Here is a 16,124-nt window from a genome sequence, read left to right on the forward strand (position 1 = left end):
ACCAGCCTGTGTCCGCCTCTAAATCAAATGGCACCGGCGGGAACAGACTGGGTCCTTGGATATGCAGCTCAAGCCGCTTTGGCAGGGGCATATGATGTTGATGGCTCCCTTGGTCTGTGGGAAATGCGAACAAGAATTGGGAGGGACCAAGGTGCAGGGAACAAAGGGGTTGTCTCGGGGCCAGAAGCACGAGTGAAGGTGAGCCGACCTGAGGTCTGTCAGCTCTACAGCAGATGGCTTTATGACCTCAGGCAGGTTAATGAGCTTCTTGGTTTCAGTTTCCTCATCTGTCGAATGGGGATAATAGTAGTAACCTGCCCCACAGGGTGACCATGAGGACTAAATAAAATAGAGCAAGGGCCCATAATGAAAAGACCCTCTGGCCACCCCCGCTGTAGAGTCAGGGCCCTGGTTGCTTCCCTGGGCATTGGCTGCTCCCCAGACAGGGACATGGAGGCCAAGCCCATTCTTCTAGAAAGGTCTGGGCCCAGGGCCACATAAGAAATGACAAGCAGTAACAACATGTACGCTGCATTCTGCATATCTGCCGGCTCATAACCAAGCTTGGATGAACACTGTCGTTGCCAGGACAACCCGGTGAGGTTGTCGCTTTAGCCCCATTTTACAGATGAGGAACCTAAGGCTCAGAGAGCAGAAGTGACCTGGCTGAGGTCACAAAGACAGGGAGTGGAAAACTCAGGATTTAAACTCAGATCCAGGGGCGCCTGGGTGGCTCAGTCGTTAAGCGTCTGCCTTCAGCTCGGGTCATGATCCCAGGTTCCTGGGATCGAGCCCCGCATCAGGCTCCCTGCTCAGCGGGGACCCTGCTTCTCTCTCTCCTCTGCCTGCCGTTCCCCCTGCTTGTGCTCTCACATTTGCTCTCTCTCTCTCTCTCTCTCTGTCAAATAAATAAATAAATAAAATCTTAAAATAAATAAATAAGCCAAACTCAGGTCCCACCCCAAAGCTGTGGTCCAGCCACCACAGCACCGTGCTCCTCTCAAAAAATTAGGGAGGTGGGGATTGGTAGGGAAAAGTCTCTTCCCATCTACTTTGCCTCAATGCATCAGAGTAGAGATGTTCATTCAACAAACATTCGTTGAACACCTACTATGTGCAGATACTAAGTTGGGAGGTAGGGTGTTCAAAGATGAACATGCTGCAAGCCCGCCCTGGAAGAGCTCCAGCCGGTGGTGGAGGCAGACAGAACACTAGGCAAACTGGGGGGAGATCCACACTGCGCTGAAGGTATGAGCTCAGGGGAGCTCCGAGGAGAGAAGGCTTCCCCGAGGAGGTGACTGGAGTTGGACTGCGGGACGAATAGGAGCTGGCCGGGTGGAGGAAGGGGTGAGGGCACTCCAAGCAGAGGGTGGGAAAGCAGGGCAGCCACGTGGGCTTCTGTAACCTCCCCGACCCTTCATGGCAGAGTTGGCCGCCCCCGCCCAGAGCCTCACCTGGAACAAGCACAGCATGGCGATTCTGGCCTTAGGGGCACAGAAGGCACCAGCACGGTCCAGGTCTATTAGGCAGCAGTCACTGGAACACTCAGAGTGGTGGGAGCACTCAGCCCCATTCACCTGTGGGGACAACTCTCGTGTCACCAGCTCTCTGGCTGTGTGGGAAGGGGAGGGAGGATGCGTGGTATCGCCAAGGCCCCAGGGGTCCAGGAAGAGAAGCCACGAGATGGTGACCACCAGGTGCCCACCCCCCTGCACCCGCCCCAGAGGAGCAGGAGAGGGGGGGGGGTTAGTACTTCCTTCCCTGGGCCCCCCCCGCCAACCTGTGCTAGGGGACAAATGCTCCCAGATCACACTTTGGTGGGGTGGGTGGAAAGAAAGGGAGGGCGAGAGAGATGGGGAAGGGAAGGAACAGTGATTGTGCTCAGGAGAGGGGGGAGAGGGGATTAGGGTGGGTAAGGCACGGCTGGGGGGGCCAGGTCTGAGACAGCGGTGTGGGGGGGGCGTTGGCTGAGTGGGGAGGGCATGGTGCTGGTCATAAGACCACTTTCTTTTACCTCCAGGGCCATCAGGGAGGTGAAGCAGGGTTTTGAAGCCCTTTAGGGGGGACACATTAAGCTTCCAGCCCTGGGAACCAGTCCCCATTTGGGGATGGTATCCACACCCACCCCTTATTTGCTCTCCAAACCCGACTGGTGCCTCCTGGCTGCTCTATGATGCCGGGGCCACCACCCTCGACTACAGTGGAAGGTTCGAAATGCTCTTTTGGCTCACCTTCATGAACTTCTTTTTAAAGGGCAGGAACTCGCCCCAGCAAGGGAGCAGGACCCCCACGAGGAGCACGAAGGCTGTGGCCATGGGCCTGGGCATCAAGGTTCAGGTTCGAGGCTCTGCTGGGGATCCAGGGGCCCCAGTGATAAACCCCTTGCCGGGCACGCACCGGCGCCCCAGGGGCCCGCCCTGGGCCGCGGGTGGGGGGTGAAGAAGTTAATGGTCACAGGCTGCTCAGGAGTGGAGGCGGACTGAAGCCCTTTCCAGCACCGCCAAGGACTCTCTCAGGCCCTGGGAAGCAATGGAATAAGGAAAAGAGCTCCGGTGACACCCTGATTCAAGCCCTGGACAGGCTGGATTGTACATTTTAGGGGTCCTAGGGGCCTCCATGGGCATTACTTCCAAATTGAAAAAAAACCCACCTGTGAGGGACGCCTGGGTGGCTCAGTCAGTTAAGCGTCTGCCTTCAGCTCAGGTCATGATCCCACGGTCCTGGGATCGAGTCCCACATCGGGCTCCTTGCTCAGCGGGGAGCCTGCTTCTCCCTCTGCCTGCTGCTCCCCCTGCTTGTGCTCTTTCTGTCTCTCTCTCTCTGACAAATAAATAAATAAAATCTTTAAAAAAAAAAAAAAGGAAAAAAAACACCTGTGAAAGAAAATTTTGTTTTGAAAAATTATGCAGTAGATATACTGAAATGAAATGAGCTTCCTTCCTAACAGTCTGACTCTCTCTTTCTCTTTGTCCTTGGTGCCCCCAATTGCCCCCCACCCTGTATCTTTTGGAGGAGCTAGTGCCGACTTCTGGTGCTTCTCACGCCCTCTCCAGGTCCAGTCTTGTTGTCAGTAAGAATCAGGAGGTAAGACGAGATGGCCTCCAAGACCTAGGACTTGTCAGTCTTGATGAGCCGAATAATTGTCTAAGAATTTGTTTGTGAAATGTATGAAAGTCAGGGCTGCAGACAAAATGGAGGGGAGGAGAGAGGAAGACTCAGAAGGAAGAGGGGGTTAAGGGACAGTGGAATGTAGCAATCAGTGGAACTGTGGGGGAGGTAGGCCTTCCTCAGGATGTCCCTCTCCATGAAAACCCCACCTCACCTCACCTTTGCCCGCTTCTGCTTTTAAAACTTTGCTCTTGGGGCGCCTGGGTGGCTCAGTGGGTTAGGCGTCCCACTCTTGATTTCAGCTCAGGTCGTGATCTCAGGGTCGTTAGATTGAGCCTCCCATCAGGCTCCGTGCTCAGCGGGGACTCTGCTTGACATTCTCTCTCTCCCTCTCCCTCTGCCCCTCCCCCTGCTTGCTCTCTCTCTCTGCCTCTCTCTAAAATAAATAAATAAATCGTTTAAAAAATTTGTTCTTAAGAAGAGATGTAAGCAGCCCTGGCTTAGTAGGGGGGCTACAGACTTAATTATGCCCCTCCCAAATTCATATGTTGAAGCCCTGCCCCCCAGTGTGATGATATAGGTGGAGATGGGGACTTTGGGAAGTGATTAGGTTTAGATGAGGTCATGGGGGTTCCCCCCTAAGGGGTTTAGTGCCCCCATAGGAAGAGACACCAGAGGGGCACCTGACTGGTTCACTTGATAGAGCATGCTACTCTTGATCTGGGGTCATGAGTTTGAGCCTCACATTGGTGGTAGAAATTACTTTAAAAAAAAAAAAAAGACACCAGAGAGCTTGCTGTCTCTTTCTCTCTGCTATTCGAGGACACGGCACAAAAATGCAGCCATCTGCAAGCCAGGAAGAGGGGTCTCACCAGAACCTGACCATGATGACACCCTGATTTAGGGGTTCTAGTTTTCAGAACTGTGAGAAATACATCTCTGTCATTTAAGCTACTCAGTCTATGATATTTGGTTATGGCAGCTGGGCTGACTAATATAGGGGTCTTAAGGCTTTTCTCTGAGAATAACAGCCTCCACTGTACTCAGAGGGTTTTGGATCCATAATCCCATTTAGCTCTCGCTGTTTCAGTCAGGGTAATTAATACTCGCTGTCACAACAGAGAGCTCCTGAAATTTCAGTGGCTTGGCACAATAATGTCTTATTTACCACCATGTAAAATCTGATATGGGACAGAAGACCTCTCTTCCGTCTTGTAGCTGCATCATCTGGAAGACTGGCCTCCAGGGTCATGCTAGAAGGTGGAAGAGAGAGATGGAGGAAGTACACGGACACTTAAATGCCTCAGCTGGGAGTGACACACACCTCTTCCACTCACAGACCCTTGGCCAGAACTAGTCACATGACCTCAGCCTTCTGCAGGGGAGGCTGGGAAATTCAAGGAAGTCCCGGAGTATTCAGTGTATTCTATCATTTCTGCTGCATAACTCTTATCCTCATTTTACAGATGAGGAACCCAAAAGTTCAAGGCACAATAACTTGCCCAAAGAACACAATTAAGTCACAGAGCCAGATATAAATGCAGGGCATTCTAGCTATTGAGCCCAAGCTCTTACCACTGTCCCACCCTGTGGTAGGTGGCCAGAAGGCTTTGTTCCCAATAAAGGGATTCCTGTCATTACTGTGTCCTCTCGCTCCAGGAGTCGTGATCTACAGCTCTCTTCAGACCCATAGTCTGCTGCTTGGGGCAGCTAGCTACCTATCCACGAAGCTCACCATCTCTCCCAGCCCCATTGTGAACTAGAGGGGATCCCCAGGCACTCATAATTCTTTGTACAGAGTTCCCTCCTTCCCTGAAGTATTTGGTCATGCCCTTGTGAGTGTTAGAAAACTGGAAAATACTTTTAACTGCTCAGAAAAGGGCAGATCTGGAGGCAAGAGGCCAGCCACTCTGTGTCAGGATTGGCAAGCTGGGATTCTTGATCTGGGGTCCAAGGGCCCCTGGGAAGTTCACTGAAGGCCCTGAGGGGATGGTGGAGCCCCTGAAATTCTATGTGCCTGGCTTAAAAAAAATTTTTAAGACAGAGAACCCCTGTTCTCTGTCCCTTCACCTTCCTTCCTCTGACATTCTCCAGTGTCTTTCTTCTTTCCTGCACCTTTCTAGTGGTTTCCATGACAATGTTGTCACTGGTCTACAGCAAAATGATGAAAATGAGGGTAATGTAGGGTTTTTTGTTAAAGATAAATTTAAAGAATGCTTCTGTGTTCTAAAATTATGCCCTTCCTACTTTTTTGGTGTTCAAATGTGTTTTTATGAAACAATGGCAATAATACAATGGTAGTTTTGTTTGATTTTCCCTGTTGTTACATGGTTGTTATATACACATTGTTAATGTGCAAAATCTGTCAACCCCCAAAGTTTTTTGGAAGTTTTTTTTTTTAAGATTTTATTTATTTATTTTATTTATTTGAGAGAGAGAGCTGGAGGGGAGAGAGAATCTGAAGCAGACTCCAAGCTGAGCGCAGAGCCTGACACGAGGTTGATCTCATGACCAAGAGATCATGACCTGAGCTGAAAACAAGAGTCGGAGGCTCAACTGACTGAGCCACCCAGGGGCCCCAGAAGTTTTATCAGTCTGTGAAAATCCAAAATAAAATTCTGGAAAAAACTGTAGTGGAAATTGTCTGTTACTCAATTCATTCCTGAAGGAACTCTTAAGGTAATCTGGGGAGAATGATGAATAAGGAGGTGCCCGAAAGAGTTTGAGATGTGGAGACAGCCCAGCCAAAGCTTCCTAGAGAAGATGGGCAGTGGGAAATATTTGGGGGTGAAGGGGTGGAGACACCAAGGTCCTATGTGGAATGCCCAGGACAGCCCTGGATGCCAGCAGGAGGGGGCAGTGCTCTTTTTCAAAGCCTTGAAGAGAGACTAGGATTCAGGCAAGCTGAGAATAAAGGCCTTCCAATCAGGGGTCCAGGGTGCGCAAAGATTTGGAGGTAAGAATGAGCACAGCACAGTGAAGACAGGCTGTCTGCTTGTGGAAGGACATGGTGCAGTCAGGGCAGTCAGTGCTTTGGGAAACTTGCAGGGCCATGAGGGTAACCCCAGTTGAGGTGGCTCCTCAATGGACACATGGGCTGGTGGTGGCAGTGGGGAGATGGGGAATTGCTGGTTCCTGACAAATGGGGATGGATGTTGGCAGGCAGAAACACAGATACCCAGAATAGCCCAAGTTGTGACACGTGAGGATTGCTCTAGATCCAGGAAATGCTCCCCCAGGGGCAGGAGTGAGTCATGGACATGTTCCTTTGGCCAGGGACAATGCCAAAGAAAGGTTGCGTAGAAACCTGTGCCCACTGCCTCGCATTCCCCAAAAGCATTAGGCTACAGTTCATAGACCAATGAATTTTGCTTTTTTTTTTTTTACTAAAAGAGATACATTTTATACTGGTATTCAGACAACCAGTAGATATTGTTAACATCCATTCCAACCAGTTGATGTCTGTGTCATGCTGGTGGTTGAATATTTGGATTATCATCACTGTAAATGTGTGTGTATGTGTGTGTACACATATATGTGTGTATGTGTGTATGCAACTAAAGTTTCACAAAATAACACTTACATTTACTATATGTGATCTGTTCTGAGATTATTTATTCTATTCCATCTTTTAAAAATGTTGGTTAGGGGGCGCCTGGATGGCTCAGTCAGTTTAGCATCTGACTCTTGGTTTCAGCTCAGGGTTGTGAGATGGAGGCTCCCCACTCAGTGTGGGCTCTGCTTGGGATACTTTCTCTCTCCCTGTCCTTCACCCTCTGCCCCTTCCCCCACTCGGGCTCTCTCTCTCTCTCTCTAAAATAAATAAAATCTTTAAAAATGTTGGTTAGAATCCACCAAATTGATTTCACCACTCTATTGAGTCCAGCTGATTTGACTGTAGACATCTCTCAGTCTCCATTTGCCCACTGATTCATTCATTCACCAAACACTTAGTGACACATGCTTTATGTTAAGCACGTTATCATCAGGCTTCAGTTGCAGCTAACAGACACCACTGTACCTGTTCTAAGCAGAAAGGGATGTAAGACAGATAACTGGGGACTTACAAGGTCACTGAAAGGACTGGAGAAGTGAGATCCAGACTGAGCCTCCAGGAATGAAACCCCCAAAACACTGCAGAACTGAGCTGCCAAGGAAGCTACTACCTCAGTCTCCATCAGGAAGGTAGGAGTCAGAAGGCCATCACTGCGACCGTCAGCACCAGGACCACACACCTTAGCTGTGATCTAGGGATCAGGGAGCGGCTGCCAAAAATGACTGCCTGTGTCATGTCTACGATATCTGCCCTAGCCAAAAAAAAGAATGCCTCCCACACAAACCCTTCTGCCCCACTTCCCTCCGTGCACGTCAGTTCTTAGGCGGTGCATGCGATCAGTGACACCTAAATCACATCTGGAGTCCTGGGTGCAGTAGTCTAACGTTTCGCTTTCCAGCCCAGCTATACAGGAAGTCACACCAGGAGGAGGTGAAACAGAAGCTAAACAAGCCAACTGACAGCAGCTCCGCCCCACCCCCCAAGCCAGGGACAAAATGTCTGGAAGGGGTACAGCTTACCTGGTGTGAAGGTAGGTTTCTACTCCCTGTTGGAAAACTTCTCAAATTTTACAGCTGCATGTTGCTCTGAACACCAACCTATGCCTGATATTTCTATGCTTCTCTTTCATATGTATTTAATATGTTGGGTTTTTTAAAATCACAAATTTGTTGGTCAGGGTTTTTCCTCTCCTCCGGCAATTTGGTGAGGAAATCCCATGCCGCACAGCCTTCCCCCTTACCAACTGCGCTGTCCTTATGCACCCATCCTGGTCCACTCTCTGGAAGGTCAGTGGAAGCTGCTTTGTCACTTTCTTCTAGCAGCCATCAAGAGGGAATGCTCCCTCTGCTCTGTGCCATCATCAGCTTTGCTCACTGTAACTTGAACTTGCTCCTCCCCTCTCGACTGCCATGGTAATCATAGTTCCTCTCCCTAAAAACAGTTGCTTCACGGACAAAAGATGATATCTGCCACTTGTGGAAACCAAGGCAAGAGATGGTCCTGGGAAAGACAGGCAGATAGATGAGCTCACCTCCCCTTTCTGTGTCCCTTGATGGACCAAACTCGCTCTCCCCTCTGGTACCCAGCTCTGTGCTCAGCTGCCAGCTCCTATTTAAGAGGATACAATAAGAGCACTCAGAGCTCAATCAATGTCTGTCTAATAAGTAAATTGTAAAACAAATCACTAATAATGTAATCTCATTTACCAAGACAGGGCTATAGGATATACCAATAGGTGTAGACATGGTAAAAGAAACTGCAAAATAAATGGCTTAATATAAGACAGAGATTTATTTCTCTTCCATGTAACATTCCAAGCATACATAGTCCAGGGCTGATATGGCAGCTCCAAAGCCTCAGTGGCCCAGGCTGCTCTGGCATCTATGAGTATTGTTTTAATCAGCAAGGTCCAAGATTGCTTATCAAGCTGTTCCTGTTTCAGGCAGCAGAATGGAGAATGGGGGAAGAAAGGGTTTGAATCCTGCCTTTAAGGACTCTTCCATTCCTTTGGCCAGTCATAGTCACATGGCCAAACCTAGCTGCAAGGGAAGCTTGGAAATGTAGTATCTATTCTAGGCAGCCATGTGCCCTGAAAAAAATGAGGCACGGCAGCAGTCTAGCAGTCTATGTCGTGTGTGTGTTTGCCAGGGGTATGCTTTCTAATCCCACAAGGTAATTCCCATTCGTGCCCAAGAGTCCTGTCTCTAATCTCCTTAATCATGCAATCTCCATACCACACCTTCTCTACCTCCTGGACTCACATTTGACTCCAGTATCCCCCAGCATACAAGCACCCAGTGTGATAGGAGAATGGAGAGGCCTTACAGTGAGGATTCATTTGCCTTTGTCATTGTGAGCTCAGACTGACAGGGCTGGGCCAAACACAGTACCCACATTTACACCCCTTGGAAACAACAAATATTTGCCAGCCATGTGCCCAGAAGATGGCATTGGAGCTCTGCACTTAGCCTTGATGGTTTCCAGCCTTAGGACACAGGATTCGTTACATAGTGCCTCTTCCCTGCTTTCCAATAATGTGACCTGGGGTACCTCCAGCCTCGGCGAATTTCCCCTGAGGTTCCACCCTGGGGTCAAATCTGAGGAATCTGTTAACTCTCGTGGAAGTAGCTGAGGTTCTCACACTTGCTCTGACCACTTGGACCTTCTGGTGCTCTCTGTAGAACACCAGGAAATGGCCAAAGATATAATCCAAGTTCATGAACTCCGCTCTCTTTCTCTGCCTTCCTTCCCTCTTCTCACTCTATTGTATGTATCTAGGTCACTGCTTCTCAGACAACAATACATAAACTATTTTAAGAAATCACATTTCTGTTCTTCTATTATTATTTGTTTGCTCTGTTCTCATTCATTTTGAAATCTCTTACTCATCAGCAGATAAGCTGTAGTAAGTGCCAAACATTTAGGAGAAAAATATCTATTCACTTACTTTTTCCTCCCAATTAAGGAAAGACATGCATCACTTAGTTTTGGCTATGGGACTTCCTGGCCCAACTCAAGGAAAAGAGGTGTTTTAAGGTGGCAATGACTGAGAAGCTCTGGGGCAGAGGGTTAAGAGGAGGGGAAGACAGCAGAGAGGAAGGGGGACCTCCCAGGCTGGGGTGTTGATTTATCTTTTGACTTAGTGGGGCCAGGTGTCAGAGAGGAGGAAAGCTCTCTATCCACTCACTTCTTATTCCTCTCAAAGGAAACCATATCATGTTCCAGGACATTCAAATGGCTATAGTTTCTTGTGGGCAGGGATCACAGACATTAAGCTCCCACACTTGAGTGCACTGTTGCAGATTTTTTGTTCTCATTCTCATTTTGAAAGAAGAGAACCGACCCAGTGACTGGACCCACGCAACAATCATTTGTTATTTGTTACCTATCGTTGCATAATGAAATACCCCAAAGCTTAGTGGCTTAGCACATCATTTCTTATTTCACAGTCTCTGTGTGTCAGGAATCCAATCACAGTGTAGCTAGGTCCTGTGGCTCTGGGTCTCTCACAGGGTTGCTGTCAAGGTGTTAGCTGAGGCCGCCTTCATCTCCAGGCTTGAACGGGGTGGATCTGTTTCCAAGCTTCCTCAAGTGGTGGTTGGCAGGCTTTGGTTCCTTGCAGGCTGTTAGACTGACAGTCTCAGTTCTTCACAGGCTTTGGCCTGAGTCCTGCTCAGGTTCCTTGCCACATAGACCTCTCCATAGGGCAGCTTGTAGCATGGCAGCAGTCTTCATGAGCATGAGCAAGTGAAAGGCAAGACAGAATGGAAGCAAGATGGAAGTCATAGTCTTTTGTAATCTAATCTTAAAAGTAACAGTCTCGGGGCACCTGGGTGGCTCAGTTGGTTAAGCATCTGCCTTTGGCTCAGGTCATGATCCCAGAGTCCTGGGATTGAGCCCTGAGTCGGGCTCCCTGCTCAGCAGGGAGTCTGTTTCTCCCTCTCTCTATGCCCATCCCCCCGTTCGTGCTCTCTCTCTCTCTCTCAAATAAATAAAATCTTTAAAAAAAAAAGTCTCTTCCTTTGCCATCTTCTGTTGGTTAGAAGCAAGTCACTAGGTCCAGGTCACATTCAAGGGGAGCAGATTACACAAGGCATATTTGGGAAGTGGGGGTCACTGGGGTCATTTAGAAGGCTGTCTACCACACTTGCCATCTATTATTATTGGAGAGATATAAATGTTATATTTGCTGATGATTAAAGGATTCCTATTTCACAAAAGATAAATCAATCTCTCTCCTCTCTCTTGTTTCTTCACTCATAACAGCAACTCTGAAGTTCTTATTGCTTTGAGCTCAGGGAGCAGTTAGTGGTAACATGTGAGTTGAGAGAGAAGGAGAGGCTCTGCTTTAAGCCTTAGGACAAAGCCAGGGACCCCAGTCCGGTTTCCTTGAGAACACTGTGCCAAGATCCTGCTGGAAGTCATCTTGTGGGGACAGCTGAAGTTCCCTTGTCTTATAATTGGCAGTCTGGCTGGCTAACTGTCATCTACCAGCAAGCCAGCCCCTACCATAGTCCCATCTGAGGGAAACTGATTAGTTTCCTTTTTGGTAAAATTCTCTGCCTTCCTTCCCTCTTCTCACTCTATTGTATGTATCTAGGCCACTGCATCTCAAGCAACAATACATAAACTATTTTAAGAAATCACATTTCGGTTTTCTATTATTATTTGTTTGCTTCTTGCTCATTCATTTTGAAATCTGTTACTCATCGGCAGAGAAGTTGTAGTGAGTGCCAAAGTTTTCCCACCCTGGAGAACTCCCTCTCTTTCCTCTCCTCCCCCCTCCTCTTCAGAGATTCAATGCAAGCCCCTCTCTTCTATGAAGCCTTCTCAGAATCAACTGAAAAGATGGAAATTTCCTTGGAAATGTAATTGCCTGAAGGTAAAAAAGGTAAAGAAAAAAGCTAACCATCTGAGAGGAAGCCTGAGGGAAGAGATATGATGGCAACTATCAGCTATGAAATTTCTCTTCTTTGAAAGCGAACTTCTGTAGGGGGAGATAGATGCATCTAGCTGCTAAGCACACAGTAGGTATTCCATTAGTCCTGGTTGATCGATGCCACCTGGGGTGGTTCTTAAATGTTCTTAAACGTTCACAAATTCTTTGCCACTCTTCCCTTCAAAAGGTAGAGCCTAGGGGCACCTGGGTGGCTCAGTCAGTTAAGTGTCTGACTCTAGATCTCAGCTCAGGTCTTGATCTCAGGGTAGTGAGTTCAAACCCCGTGTTGGGCTCCACATTGGGCATGGAGCCTACTTAAAAAAAAAAAAAAAAGATTAAAAAAATTTTAATGTAAAAAAAGAGCCTAATTCTCCCTTCCTTAAATGTGGGCTGTATCAGTGAATCACTTCTAATGAATAGAATGTAGTGGAGTGATAATGTACGACTCCTGAAGTTAAGTCAGAAAAATTATTGCAGCTTTTCCCCGCTTTCTCTTGGATGATTCACTTCTAGGGGAAGCCAGAAACTGAGGCCCCCTGCCAACAGCCAGCATCAACCTGCCAGCCAAATAAATGAGCCATCTTGAAAGTGGATCCTCCAGCCCCAGTCAAGCGTTTGGATAACTGCAGCCCCGGGCAAAAGTTTGACAACAACCATAGCTTGACCGAATCAGCAGCGCCCAGCTAAGATGCTTCTGGATTCCTGTGAGAGCTAACAAATGCTTACTGATCTTTTAAATTGCTAAGAGGAAGAGAGCTGGAGGGACATTGCAGGAGGAAAAGGTTTTTGCTTCCTGGTTCTAGTGTGTGTAATTGGCAAGCTCCCGCAGAGCAAGCACCTTCACCAGTGCCCAGTGCCTGGAGCGACCAGCAGCACCAGCAGCTAGCATCTTCTCCTGGCACTGCCCACCTTGGGCAGTCGTGTAAGCAGAGTGCCTCCACCTCCTGCAGCGTTTGCAGCTTCTCCAGCACCCAGCACCTGCGGTATACTTGGCTTCTCCGGCATGAGGCTCCGGCAGCACTCACAAGGTCTTGAGCACCAGGCTTCTGCAGTACATAGAGGCCAGCAGCGCCCAGTGGGCAGCAGCTTCCGGGGTACCCTACTCAGGCAGTTTTCTAGACTTCTTTAAAAAAGATTTTTTAATTTATTCATTTCAGAGAGAGAGAGAAAGCATGTGCGTGTGAGCCAGAGAGCGTGAGCAGGGGGAGGGGTGGAGGGAGAGGGAGAAGCAGACGCCCCCCTGAGCAGGGAGCCCGATGTGGGGCTCGATCCCAGGACTCTGAGATCATGACCCGAGCCGAAGGCAGACGCCCAACCATCTGAGCCACCCAGGAGCCCAGTTTTCTAGCCTTTGATTTGGCACCTCCTTGTGAAGAACTCCCTGGCATCCTAGAGGCCAGATTTCTGGCAAGTTCCACTCTCATGAGAGTACAGCGACTTTTCTGCCATCTGGTGAGCCATAGGCTATGTTCTCAACAAGGTCTGGATTTCAGCTTTAGTGGGGGTGAGGGGTGTCTCTCCCTTGGGTGCCCTATCCTAAGCCTCAGCCCTGGGGGGTAGGGGCTGCTCTGACATCTACTATTCATGTATTCTTTACTCCTTACTAACCAAGTTTTTTGTTACTCTAATCCCCTGTTGTCATAAATAATTATATTAAAATTTCCCTGTTCAAATCACTGTGTGGTTTCTTTCTCTTGATTGGACCCAGAGTGACACGCTAAATTTGGTCACAGTTATACAGCAACAAATAACCGAACCACCCCTCCCCATCTCATTGCCCACTGCCAACTCCCCTTTCATTACCATCAGCCAATTTTCACCATGTGCCTATGCAGAGCAGGTTCTTCCCTCAAGGCTTTTATAAGGAGTCAGATATGACCTACTACAAAAAGAACAAAGTTTATAAGATCAAAGATTTAATTTGCCAAACGCTAAATGAAAGGTTCAAGTATGAAGTGCTGCAGGAAGCAGCAAAGGCCGGTTGAAGAAGGCTCCAGGCTGCAGTAGGACGTAATTCAACTCTGATGACACTATAGGACACAGCCCAGTGGAAAAGAGAGAAGGGCGCTGTAGCCAGGGGGAACACTGTACCAAAGGTTTAGAGGCAAGACCACACGTGGTAGGATTAGGTCAGCAGGGACTACTAGTTCACTCCAGTTTGGCTGGAGAAGGGATTTTATATGGTAGGCTAGTGGCAAGCAATATGACCAGATCCTGAAGGGCCTTAAATACAAAGCTAATTCATTTGGTGCTATCATGTTAAAAAAGGGGGCCAGTGACCATGTCTTTGAAGCTAAATCTCAACCTACTTTTGTTGTAAGTACAATTATACTTGTCAGATCGTGAGACTTAGCTTTGGGGCTGAGAAGAAGTTCACCATGACAGTAGGAAACCCCTGAATGTTTTTGAGAATGATGCAATGTGGGGTTCTGAGATTAGCCTGGAATGTGTTGGGCTGGAGAAAATGGAGAACAGAAGTAGAAAATGATACCCAAAAGTCCTGATGTAGGGAATAGGGTAGCAGCAGTGGAAAGTGAAGAACTTGGAGAGATGTGGGATGTTCGGAATGGCTGGTTGGATGTGGTGAGTTGAAGGTGATGCCCAATACTTAGCTGGTGACATGGAAACACAGGGAGCTGAATGAGGGGTAGATAGGATGATGTTGGCTTTTAACAAGTTCCATTGGGGTGACTGCAGTGTATCCAACAAGCAGGAAGGAACAGCCTCAGGCCTGAACTCAGGAGAGAGACAAGGGCTGATGATTCAGATCTGGTAGTGATGTCTACTCAGGGTGACAAGTCAAACTTTGGGAGACGGTGATGAGGCTGGCTCTCTGTTCAGCCTATCCTCATCAACAACCCTCCCCCAACCCACCCAAGGGATGAAGTCCTGGGTCAGGAATTCAGTGGGGACAAATATCCTCAAGTAGTTCAGTCCTAAATGGACTCCTAAAAGCCAGAAGCACTGTCTTTCTCACCTACCACAGATTCTGGCTTAGACTATGGTCCACTCCCGTGGGCCTCAGGCCAAAGAATAGGAAAGCAAAAAGCCCAAGACTAAGGGGTTCTAACCCTATTTCGGCCCCAGACCAATCATGTTATCTTGAGCAAGTCACTTTCCCTCTTTGGGTTTGTTTTTTCCTTCAGCAAAATGCCAGGGTTGGCCTTGGACTAGACTGTGGTTTTTAAATCCTGCCCCTGAAGAACAACAAGGTTCCATAGCTGGGCCAACATGTTCTTCCTCCTGAATCAAGTAGTAGCAGATGGAGCAGCTCCAATTTTAGGGTTTTCTCCATAATGTTTTCTTAAACCAGTAGCAACCACTACTGCTTGTTTTCCAGCAAGGGCTCACAGATAACACAATGAATGAACAAGTGGGAAATGCAATGAAAATAGGTGAAACCGGGAAAATCTGAAAATAGGTGACCATATTTTGTTTGACAGTCTTCTTGTTTCTGGAGACTTCATGGTTATGGTTTTATATTACTCACATAGTCACTCTGGTTTCTAAAGCTAAGTTCCAGTGGCATTTCAGGGTGCTTTCATAGAGGGTTCTGAGACTCCCCAGTGCCTGTAACCCAAAGAGACTGGAGAAACATCAGACTTGGTGCTCTAAGGACCTTTCCAGTGTTAATCTTTCACTCTCTCAGTCTTTGATCTTTGCACGCAGAACACTGCGCCTTACATTCATTAATTCCTATAATCCCCATATAATCCTCCCAACAACCTCATGACATAAGTACTATTATTATATTTATTTTACAGGTGAAGGGAGCACTGAGGCCCAAATAGGGTTAATGGCTTGCCCAAGGTCACACAGCTAGTAAGTGACAGAGCTGGGATTTGAACCTGAGTGTCTTATTCCAAAGCTCTCTCTTCCAGTATGCCTGTAGTCTCTGTCATTAATGCTGTCACCAAATACTTTCAGTTCTTCCTTGGACACATGGTAAGACTGATCTTCCCTACCCCCTTTGGCTAGTGAAATGTGAGCAGAAGTAGTGAGCATCATTTCTGGTGTAACTTTTAAGAGCCAGGGATCACTGCCACATTCCCTGTTCCTTCTCTAGGAGTTGAGGATACACAATAAGAGCCACTCTCAGCCTTGGGCACTGAGAGAAGATGATTTGGAAGAGACACCTGTCCCCCCACCCCCAGCTGACCTGCTAGGGGCTATGATAAAGAAATAACCTTGTCATTTTTTACCACTAAGATTTGGAGGTTGTTTGTTACTGTGGCACAGCCTAGCCCATCCTAAGAAATCCAATGCAATACCATGTCCTGTTGATTATCTTTGGTCTCAGTTCCCCCAAACATGCCTTCTCTCTGAAACTCCCTGAAAGCATTGGCTCCACATTCAAATTTGAAAAACAGCAAGAGGAGAAGGCAATCTGTCCCCAAAACAGGGAAGTGGGGATGTGTTTTGGGAGATGTGCCCATGCTTCACCATGCTCTGGGTAGGGATTATGCTGGATGAAATCTACACCCAGCCCCTGGAAGGCCCTAGACAGAAACTTCATCAAGC

The 16,124-nt window shown here is 48.0% G+C and overlaps 1 protein-coding gene across 1 annotated transcript; it reads right to left on the minus strand.

The window, feature by feature from the left end:
* On the minus strand, nt 1-2,315 carry CLPSL2 (colipase like 2). Its single transcript, XM_036096102.2, has 3 exons — nt 2,232-2,315; nt 1,455-1,577; nt 1-114 (listed from the first exon to the last, which is right to left on the minus strand). The coding sequence occupies exons 1-3, from the start codon at nt 2,313-2,315 to the stop codon at nt 19-21; spliced, it is 303 nt and encodes a 100-aa protein (XP_035951995.1). The 3' UTR covers nt 1-18.
* Between the last annotated feature and the right edge of the window lie 13,809 nt (nt 2,316-16,124).

This window comes from Halichoerus grypus, chromosome 9 (assembly GCF_964656455.1).
Source record: "Halichoerus grypus chromosome 9, mHalGry1.hap1.1, whole genome shotgun sequence".
Classification (NCBI taxonomy): Eukaryota; Metazoa; Chordata; class Mammalia; order Carnivora; family Phocidae; genus Halichoerus; species Halichoerus grypus.